The sequence below is a fragment of the Astyanax mexicanus genome, chromosome 4, assembly GCF_023375975.1.
Source record: "Astyanax mexicanus isolate ESR-SI-001 chromosome 4, AstMex3_surface, whole genome shotgun sequence".
NCBI lineage: Eukaryota > Metazoa > Chordata > Actinopteri > Characiformes > Acestrorhamphidae > Astyanax > Astyanax mexicanus.
In genome coordinates, this window is record NC_064411.1 from 51,531,756 (window position 1) to 51,543,865 (window position 12,110).

The window sequence follows — 12,110 nt, forward strand, 5'->3', positions numbered from 1 at the left end:
ATATTTCATTTTAACGTGATGGCGAGCATATAGGCATGTTTTTTTTTAAACTAATGTTGTGTTAACATTTTTTTAAATTATTTAACACTCAATACCATTTAACTTAAGGCAGTATTTTTTATAATTTATTTAATTACATGTTCTAAGTTTTGGATTAAACTTTAAAAGGACACTTTATTTTAATATGTTTTGAAGTGTTCAGTATTATAAGTGGAAATACCACAGTTTTTATAAATATATTTTTTTAATTCTTACTTTTATATAAATATTTTTTATTGTGAATATATTTCACACATTTTAATACATTTTAATATGATGGCAAGCATATAGGCATGGTTTCTAACTAATGTTGTGTTAACATTTATTTATAATAATTCTTTTTTTAACACTCAATAAAATACAATTTAACTTAAATCAGTATTTTTTTATTTATTTAATTACATTAAGTGATTAAACTTTAAGAGAATACATTATTTTAATCTTTTTTTAAGTGTTTTGTAGTGTTTGAAGGGAATTATGAAGGGAAATACCACATTTTTATAAATATTATATATTTTTTATTCTTATTTTTATATAATTATTTTTTATTGAGAATATATTTCATTTTATTATGATGGCAAGCATTTAGACATGGTTACTCATTAATGTTGTGTTAACATTTTTGTTGTTTTCATTAATTGTTTATAATTATTCTTTTTTTAAAACACTTAAAAAATGCAATTTAACTTAAATCAGAATTATTTTTTTATTATTTTTTTATATAATTATTTTTTATTAAGAATATATTTAATTTTAATATTATGGCCAGCATTTAGGCCTGGTTACTAACTAATGTTTTTTTTTTTTGATATATTTTTGTTGTTTTTCATAATGATATAATCTTTTTTTAAACACTCAAAAAGTTCAATTTGTCAACATTTTGCTAAAATATTTGCATAAAAAGGATGCCATTAAAACTCATTAAAACTCTGACCTTAATGCATGTGACACCCACCAGCGCATTTCTGCATTCAAACTCGGTGAGTGCGATCCTCTGGAGGCCTCCAGGATCCAGAATTAATGCATTTACTGTGAATTATAAATGCATAGGTTTTAAATTCATAAACAGTGCATGCCCCTGGGGGCTGGCAGGGGGTTTGTAGCTGGATGGGGTAAATTGTGCATCATAGCTTTGTAAGCAGTAACTATAAACATCAGTAAACAGAGCAGCACTGGCAGCCAAACCCTCCACAGCTGAGCTGAGCTGAGCCTCCGCAGATGAACAGCCTGCAGCAGAGGGTCAGTCTGGATCAGTGCAGGGGGTCAATCCTCACTTTAAACACATTTTTATCCAATTATAATTGTAAATATAACAAAGACTATCTGTGTTTGTTTGCACAAGTGCATTTGGTTAAGTGTTTAGATACTGTGAATATTGAAAGTGATCTATTTTGGTGATTAATAAAATAAATTCCATTTAAATTGTGCTTTTATTGAAGTACAAAAATGTATATTGTCACTGTCTAATAAAAAAACATGCATCTCCAAAAAATTCTTATGTTTTAATGGTCAGTGTAAAAGTATTTTATTTCCAATCATTTAGGAGAATTAATATATTGTTGGATTCATTTAGAAAATCTCCAAAAATGGAGATACTTGTTTTTTTTTTTTTTTTAACAGCAACAATATACTGAAAACCAAAAATATATTAACTCTAAAAATAGAAAATGCACTTAAAAATAATTGTAAAAAGTGTTTAAAAAAGGTCAAATACTGATTTTTATTTAATAACATCAAGTGATTTATTTATTTTTCAATGTTAGGAATATATTTCACAGTGTTTCTGTGAAAATTAAAAAGAAATATCACAAATTATAATATGTATTTAATTTTTTTTTAAAGTACATTTATGTGTGATTTTTCCATTTTATTATAAATATAGATATTGTACAGGCATGCGGCTTCTCAGTAAATATATGTTTAATGTATGGAAATAATAATAATAATAATAATAATAATATGTTATTGTACTGCAATTGTTTGAAATACATTATGAATTTTATCAGTATATTTAATTGTATCTAACATATAGAGAAATACATGCATCCACCTTCAGTATTTAATTATTTATAAAGGATGTACATTTACATAGGAAAATAAAAAACTAATCATAATACATAATATATTCGTAATTATATAACATTTTTCCAATTCTTATTTTTATATAATTATATTAATTGGAAATATGTTTAATTTAGTTCAAAACTAATGCTTCAATTGTGTTTATGTAAACAGTGTTTGTAATTTATTTATTATGATAAAAGGACCAATAGAAATGCTTAAAAATGACCTGGAATAAAATAAATATAAATATAAACTATTTTTACATTGACTTCCATTGATAGTTCTGTAAGTTAAGGTTTTTTTTATTAAACTATTCTGTTTAATCTCATCAGCGCGAGCTCTGCATCGCTCCAGTCGCTCGTGTCGCTGGACTCCACGCCTCCGGATTGGCTGGCTCCGCCGCCACGTGCGCCGCGCCGCTGTGTTTTTTTTTTTTTTTTCTAATGCCGTGACGAATAGCAGGATGCGCGCGCGCGCGCCGGTAGAGCGCGTAGCGTAGAGTGGGCGCGTGCGTGAGAGGGTGTCGCGCGGATCGTGGAGCGTTGCGTGCGAAGCTCGAGTCTCTTTCGTGACCCAGTGATGCTCCAGATCGATTCAGTTCAGAGAACCGATTCTTTACACACTGTGCGCTTCAGTGAACCGAGCGGACGATTCAGCGATTCATTTATTTCTGTTTCTAAACGATTCAAACAGTAATACAGATACAGAGAAAAGGCACGCGCCTACATTTAACTCAAATCATTATTATTATTTACTTTTTAAATTACATTTGTATGCAGGATTAAACTGTAAGGAAAGACTTTATTTTAATATTTTTGCAAGTGTTTAATTTAATATTTTTTATGAGGGAAATACCATAGTTGTATAGACAGACAGACAGATAGATAGACATACATTTACATAGATAGATAGATAGATAGATAGATAGATAGATAGATAGATAGATAGATAGATAGATAGACAGACAGTGGGTAACACCTCAAAATAAAACCCTTAAAATCCTGGGGACCCCATCCCAGAGAAAATGATTAATATTATATTATCATAATAATTACTTTTGTTATAAATGTTATTATGTCTGTTATGTATGTTCATATATCATTGTTGTTGTTAATTGTTATAATGCTTTGGCAACACTGTAATTTACAGTCATGCTAATAAAGCTATATTGAATTGAATTTAATTGAATAGATAGACAGACACATAGTGGTGCTATATGACATACAAAAGTTATATATTATATAATCTAACAGTACGTATTAGATTTGCTTTATTACTAGATGTATGTAAGTATGTAATTGATTCGTATTAAAGTAGCCTCTTTATAACCTATTAATATTCAATTTGATTCGTCAAATTATGCTGGAAAAATCTTTTCTTTTTTTTTTTTTGTAGATTTTATGCTTTATTAATCTAATTCAGATAAGAGCCAGTATTCAGATTCGAGCATTAATAGGTTAAACTGGATGTAAACAGTAACGCACTGCTGGATTCGATTCAAGTGTAGTGAATCAGTTCAGAAGAGCCGACTCGTTAGCGAGTCCTGTCGCTACTTCTGTGTCAGTGAGGGGAATCCTCACTCAGCGGCTCGTGAAGCGCGGGGATGAGTAACTGCACCCGGCCGTCTATATAACGCAAACCCAGCGGTCCGGTTCGGTTCATTTAGAGTTATTTCCTCCAAATGAATCACCGAGCTGGATGTTGATTCAGTTGATTCAGACTACAGCAGGTAACAGCAGCTTAGAGTACAGTATAACACCCGGTGTGCAGCTGAACTGTGCTCATATATATATTTATATATATTTATATATATTTATATTGCTCCAGGGGGAGAAACAAGTTGGATTATCACTGAAAATTCAGCGTTTGGTGAGTAAAACCTTTAATTTATGCTTTTTAACTCGTTTATACACTGATACACTGTTTTGCCTCAGCTCTCTATATACAGTCAGGTATTAAAATACTTTAGTTTTCAGACAGTGCTTCTATTAATATTCAGCGCATTTAGCTGCTTCTGGTTTAAAAAAAACTAATAAAAACTAGTTTTATTCCTTCTAAATTCGTGTCATTTGGTATTTTAACTTTTTTTAAACCAAAAAGTCTAAATTTAATACTTTGCTCCACTTTCATAAAAAAAAATGTTTACATCCATTGGCCTTAAATTAGTTTCTTTTCTTAGAGTTAAACCTCTGCTCCTAAGTCTTGTATACTGTGTACATTGTGTAGTATTTAGTATATATGTATTTATATGTACTTTAAATACATGTATATATTTTTTATGTGTAATTTATATGCATGTAATATATTTACTATATATATATATACACACACACATTTTGAAAGTACATGGTTAAAAAAAGAGTTTCTAACTTTTGTCTAATTTACAGCAGTAACTTACCAAGACTCACCAATATTTTATATTCAATAATAATAAATAAAAACGAACTAAATAAATAAATAATGTAACAAAAAAATATATCACAATACTTTACTGCATACTCTATTTTTGTACTGATTTCATTGTGTATTTTTATATTTTTATTTACTAAGTATTTTATACTTATTATTATTGTTTACTATTAACTGTGTATTCTATATTTCTATTATTGTATATTTCATTTTTCTGTTTTGTCCTATGATAATGTGTAAGGTGACCTTGAGTGCCAAGAAAGGGGCCCTCAAATAAAATGTAAAAAAAAAAAAAAAAAAAAAAAAACATATAAACTGCAAATTAAATTATACAAACAATTATAAAATAAAAACCCTCAAAGCATCAGAGTAATAACAAAAAAAATACACATTACTATGATATGTATTATATACATTTTTATACAGTATAAAGCTGGCGATCTTGATACTTTTCAGATATATGAGCGATACTCGATTACTCGATTACTGGATTAGCTTTTACATAACATCTTCAAACATCTTCTTTGCAAACAAACAGCACCATTTAAAATGATGTGCAAGCAAGTTTTCCTTACATTTAATTAATTGATTAATTTATTTTATTATATATTTTTAATGAATAGTAAGCAGCTTTTATATATACGTATTAAACATAGTGCAAACATGACCTCTTTGTATTTCAGTTATAGTTCAGAATAGTGTAAATTCTGAAAATCACTGACTAAATCAAAGAGTTCTTTACAGGTTTCTGACAGAAGTAAATGTCTCTCTGCAGTGTTTATATGTTGAGACTTTTATATGTATATGTAAATATATCTCGATAATAATCCCATTTTAATAATCACATTAAAACAGTATTTTGATTAATCAAATTAATTTGATTATCCTCAAAAATCTTGCTTTAGTTTATCATTATTTATTTATTTATTTATTTATTTATTACTTTACTACTATGTGACTTTGGCTGTTGGCTCTTTTTTACATGGTTTGATTGAGTGAGAAAGTAGAGGTACCAATATTTATTGTGATATTTTTACAAGGAGGCAAAATACACCAGTAGCAATAGCACATTTAAAAATGAATAAATTAATTATATATATATATATATATATATATATATATATATATATATATATATATATATATATATATATATATATATATATATATATACTATCCTATGTCATCCACAATTCTTTTTATTCAACATTTGCTGCAATTCAGTCAATTAAACAGGACAAATTGCACTCTCTATCATAAAATGGTCAGTTTCTCAATGTTGTTTAAGCATTGACTATATCCACAATGGTATAGTATATTTTGTATAATGATAACAGAATTGAACTCAATATATTAAACTATTGTCATATTTTTAGAGCCTTATTATACAGCAATATTATATAATATTACATATGTGTGTTAATATTTCAGATGCATTTTTGTTTGTTTGCAGGTAAATCTGTAAAGCTGCTGTGATCATGATTCCTCCGGGGGAGTGTCTGTACGCTGGAAGGAAGAGGAGGAAACCCATTCAGAAACAGTTGAGTTATTAATAAAATAATAAAATAAAAATTAGACTATCATTGAAAAGTCACTTTATTTCAGTAATTGCAAAATGTGAAACTCATATATTATATAGATGTATTACACACAGAGTGATCTAATTTAAGCGTTGATTTATTTTATTGTTGATGATTATGGCTTACAGCCAAAAAAAACCCAAAAGTCAGTGTCTCAGAAAATGAAAATACTATAAAAGACTAAGTGGTACTTTTGGCAGTGTGGGCAGTGTGCCAAGTCCTGCTGGAAAATGAAATCCGCATTTCCATGACCAAAACCAGCAGATGACATGTCTCTCCAAACCATCACTGATCATCAGTAAATTTTACATTTCATTTGTAAATGAAGGGAGCAGAGTCTGGAGGAAGAGTGGAGAGACACACAGTCCAAACTGCTTGAGGTCTAGTGTGAAGTTTCCACCAATCAGTGATGGTTTGCAGAGACATGTCATCTGCTGGTGTTGATCCACTGTGTTTTATTATCAAGTCTAAAGTCAGTGCAGTTTTGTTTTCCCACAAAATCTTGCAGCACTTTATGCTTCCCTCTGCTGCTGACAACTTTTATGGAGATGCAGATTTCATTTTTCAGCAGGACTTGCCACACTTCCCACACTGCCAAAAGTACCAATTGGTCTTATATAATATTCAAATTGTCTGAGTTTTTGAGTTTTCATTGGTTGTAAGCCATACTCATCAACAATAAAATAAATGAATGCTTAAAATAGATCACTCTGTTTAATACATGTATATAATATATGAGTTTCACATTTTGAACTGAATTACAGAAATAAAGTAACTTTAAGAATTAACTTAATAAACACTTTTGTACAGTAAGTCAAAGCTGGCACACAAAATCAATCTAAATGTATAATATTCTTATTCTTTATTTTGTTTATATTCTATTAATCAGAATTTCATAACAAATAGACCAATAGAAATGCTCTAAAATTACTTAACATAAAAATAATAAAAGCTAAATTAAGAGTTTAGATGGATGTCTATTGAAAGTGAAAAATAATAGTTGGCATTCTGGAGAAAGTTTTGTGCCTAAAAGCAACTACATCATATATATATATATATATAGGGTTGCCTCAACTACTCAAAAATAACTAAATTAATGAATTATTAAACATGTAAATAAGTATTGAGAGGGTTATACAGTGCATGCCCACATACTCTCAATATAGATTATATTTAGTTATATAAATAAATATATATATATATATATATATATATATATATATATATATATATATATATATATATATATATATATTTATATATATATATATATATATGTTGTAATCTATTAAACCATCTAATATATCTATGTAATTCTGCTTAAATGCTCAGAAAATAATCTGATTTTCCACCAAAGCTCACATTAGGCCACACTGTAATGGACTATAGGCTAATTGCAACTATATCCTATATGTGTAAATAGTAAATATATTTATTTATAATCGACATATAATTACATTTATTATATAATCGACATAATTATGTATTAATGAATGAATGAATATGTCAATAAATATTGAGGGTTATACAGTACATGCCCACATAACCTCAATATGCTGTATATACTATATTTAATTATATAAATATATACATTTTTAATCTATTAAACCATCAAATATATCTATGTAATTCTGCTTAAATGCTCAGAAAAGAATCAGATTTTCCACCAAAGCTCACATTAGGCCATAATGTAATGTACTATAGGCTAACTGCGACTATATCCTATATGTGTAAATAGTAAATATATTTATTTATAATCGACATATAATTACATTTATTATATAATCAACATAACTACTAAATAATTAATTAATTAATTAATTAATATGTCAATAAATATTAAGAGGGTTATACAGTACATGCCCACATAACCTCAATATGCTGTATATACTATATTTAATTATATAAATATATACATTTTTAATCTATTAAACCATCTAATCTATCTATGTAATTCTGCTTAAATGCACAGAGAAGAATCTGATTTTCCATTAAAGCTCACATTAGGCAATAGTGTAATGTACTATAGGCTAATTGTTGCATATATTACTGCTACTTATTAGTAACACATGAATGTAAAAAAAAACTGCTGGGTTTATTATATTATATATTTTTAGGCTTTTTTTATTTATTTATTTATTTATCTAATTGAGAAAAGTCACTAATAGGACAATACTGTATTTATTTATTTATTTTGCATCAGGCAGTTCTTTTATGCTTTTAGTAATAGTGCTTGTTGTTGTCAGGAAATGTTCAGTATAAATGAACTTATCTGGGGCTCTGGGTTTAAATATTAAACACCTCCCTGGTGTTTCAGGCTCTCTGCACTTCTGCAGTTCTGTCTCTGTAGTGAAAAAAGTGCTAAGATTAAAAAAAAGCACATAAAAACAATTCAAAGCCTGAAAACAATTTCCTGTGAATTCATTCCACACACACACAAAGTTTCTGGGGGTGACTTTTAATGAGCCAAGATTTGCTTTTGGGGGGAACTAGAGCCAAACAGCTGAGTTTAGATCACAGACTGAACTCTATCTAAAACACTGATAATGCTTGTTTGGTGCTTTTGTACAAATTAACATAAATGAACATGGTAAAACAAAAACTGAACAAAATATGTAATATATGTATATATATTATACAATATCAAATATTTGAACATACCTTCTCATTCAATATATATGTATATATTTTAATTTTTTTTACCTTTGTAAGTGAATACTGAAGTGATCCAGACTAGGGCTGCACGATATATCATTTAAGCATTGTCATCACGATGTGCGCATGTGCAATAATCACATTTCAGGACGTGTGATGTCACTTAAGGCAGATAAATCAAACACGTCATGTTGCAATGGTTTGATTCTTGACACAAGAAGTAGATACACAGCGCTGTCTCTGTGTCTGTGTGAGTGACAGGCTCCTGCTGCCTGAGAAGTTACAGCAGAATTTATGCTTTTAATCCCAGAAAAACGATCTTATTTACCTTTTAAAAAGCCATTTAATTGCCTGATTAAAGGGATGATTACTGTTGTTTTGCTGTTTTCCTCAGGTTTTGAGTTGAGCTTGACCTTGACTCTTGATCGGTCCGGACTTGAGACAATGCACGGGTGGGGGTGGGGATGATGACGTCATGGGCCCTGCATTGTTTCTTATCGCAATATATATAATTAAAAAATGAACTTTTATTTGCAATGTAATTTTTTTTCAATATCTTGCAGCCCTAGACCAGACTATGAAGAAACACATAAATAATAATGTAGTAACTTAAAAGTGTTAAACTTCAGGTGCTTTGCAGTTTCTGAGCCTGGTAACTCTGATGAACTTATCCTGTGCAACAGAGGAAACTCTTGCTCTTCCCTTTCTGGGCCGGTCCTGATGAATACCAGTTTAATCATAACGTTTTTGATGGTCTTTGCGGTGACTGCACTTGAGAATACTTTCAAAGCACGTCTTGCTGGTGCATCTGTGACCAAGACAGCGAGTCTTTGTGATGCATCAAGAGCCACGGTATCCAGGGTAATGTCAGCATACCACCAAGAAGAACCAACCACATCCAACAGGATTAACTGTGGACGCTGTAAGAGGAAGTTGTCTGAAAGGGATGTTCGGGTGCTAATCCGGATTGTATCCAAAAAACATAAAACCACGGCTGATCAAATCACGCAGAATTCAATGTGCACCTCAACTCTCCTGTTTCCACCAGAACTGTCCGTCACCACAATCAATTATTGTGCTCTAAAACCAGGTGTTTCAGTTTCATTGTCCAACCCCTGTACCTCATAAAGCTTTTTACTAAATATCTCCATACGTTTTTCTTCATAGTTTGGATGACTATAGTATTAATCTATCATGCAGAATATTTTAAAATAATGAAAAAACAAGGAATTTAATGTGTGTCTTTGTAGTGATGGTCCAAATCTGTTCCAGCAGGAAACCAGCAGCATCAAACCAGAAGACTAACCCGTCCAAACGTCACCGAGACAGACTGAACGCAGAACTGGACCGGCTGGCCAGTCTGCTGCCCTTTCCTCCGGACGTTATCTCCAAACTGGACAAGCTGTCTGTGCTGCGTCTCAGCGTGAGCTACCTGCGCACCAAGAGCTTCTTTCAAGGTAAGGACACTCTACTGCAGGGGTGTCAAACTCATTTTGGCCGAGGGCCACATTGGCATATTGGCTGTCCTCTGAGGGCCAGATGTAACTTATAAATGTAATAAAATGTAACCAGATGTAATATAAAATGAACGTAATTACTCCTTAATGTTAAATAACTCTCAATATATTATTTATTCAATCAAATATTACAGTTGCATGGAAAAAAATGTTTGCTTGTTGCTCTATTAACATAAATCCTTTTAATTTGTCATGTTATGAAATCCAAAAACTCCACCAATCAAGAACCAAACTATTCAAGTGAATAGAAATGACATAAAATACAAGTTATATTAACTTTGATCAAAACGTTTAATACTGAAATAAGGCTTAATAAATATAAAATCAAAAATTGTGAGCTGTTAAGAACATGTGACAGATTTAGCATTTCCTCAGATTTAGCAGTTCCTCATCCAACCACTAGTGGGAGCTGCAGCAGCACAAGCCTGCAGTCTTTACTGAGTCAGAGCTACAGCCCAGCCACGGGCTACAGGGCTCAGCTGAGCCAGTCTGGAGCGTTTTTACAGTTTTTAAAGTTCTTCTGTATAGGAAATAAAGGTTTTAACCGCACTAACCGGATAATACAGCTCTCTACAGTTCATCTTTCAGCCCAAGCAGCTAACAGCAGCAGTTTAGAGCAGCGTCACGGAGGCACTGCTCGGATTACATTATAAACAGGTCAGTTAGCGCGCTGCTAACCTCAGGATGTTTATAACTACGGAGTTTAGAACACACCACGGCTGCAAGGTTAGACTATAGAAGGCTCCTGAAGACTATTAAAGGCTATTGGAGGTTATTGAAAGGGTATTGGGGGCAGAAATCAGTACAGGCTGGTTAGATAAGTGATTCACCTCCTCGTCCTTTGCTGGGTCACAGTGATGTTTATTAACATCATTAAAACAGATTGTCAGGTATTGTCTTATAAATATTTACACATAACTTATATCTCTCCTAAAAAGCGTTTATTTTGGTCAGTAACACTCTTCGTAACACAAAAGGCATACCGGTCTTTCGCCTTGAAGCACAGCCGTCCGTCTGCATCAGCTTCTTTTTTTCTGGACATTATGGGATAAACATGTCTCAATTCCACCCGCGAAGTTACACCTTCCCTCCGGCAGGGTTTCCACATCAATGACTACACTGCCGTGTAGTGGCAGTAAGCCGTAACTTTGCGGGTAATACAATCGACAAGCATTGTGGGAAATGTAGTTTTTGGTCAAAGAACGCTTCTGACCTATTTATTATAGACACTAAGATTTTACAGCTCTCGCGGGCCACATAAAAGGACGTGGCGGGCCACTTTTGGCCCGCGGGCCTTGTGTTTGACACATGTGCTCTACTGTATACAGACTACAGACTAGTAGCTCTCCAGCCCAGAGGGTTGTTGAACCCAGTTGCCGAACAGTTGATCTCAAAGCAGGAAAACCCAATAAGAAAGAAAAAAAGTACAAATAAAAAGGAGAGATAACTCTCTAGAAATGTTGGGTTGGATGCCTTTCTTGCCTTGCCTTGGGTGTCTCAGCCTTTGCTAGACCCCGTCCCTCATTCCTGCTGGTCCAGGGCATCAAAGCCGTAACCTTCTATACCTAACGATAAGCAGCATTTACAAATTGTACACTCATATACTAATTCAGAAATACACTAGAGGACTCATGGATGGGGGCATAGGGGGCAACCGCCTCCCTCTGGTGCCCCCAGGATTTAAAAAAATGGTGCTAAAGTGCCCTGTAGAGTGTCGAAATATAGATAAGTCGACACATTTAATGATTGCACTTTATTTCAGTGGAACTGTGTTCTCTGGAACGATGGTGCTTCTGGTGATCATCCAACATGCTCCACTTAAATCTAGTAGATAATCTTTTTTTTT

At 31.8% G+C, this 12,110-nt stretch overlaps 1 protein-coding gene across 1 annotated transcript in view; it reads left to right on the plus strand.

Moving 5' to 3' along the window:
* Positions 1–5,982: 5,982 nt before the first annotated feature.
* The window catches only part of ahrrb (aryl-hydrocarbon receptor repressor b), a 75,322-nt gene continuing 69,194 nt past the window's right edge, over positions 5,983–12,110 (plus strand). Inside the window, exons 1-2 of the mRNA XM_022678707.2 lie at positions 5,983–6,052; positions 10,023–10,204. Of these exons, the coding sequence (XP_022534428.2) occupies positions 5,991–6,052; positions 10,023–10,204 (244 nt within the window). The 5' untranslated portion in view covers positions 5,983–5,990. The remainder of the gene's footprint in view (positions 6,053–10,022; positions 10,205–12,110) is intronic.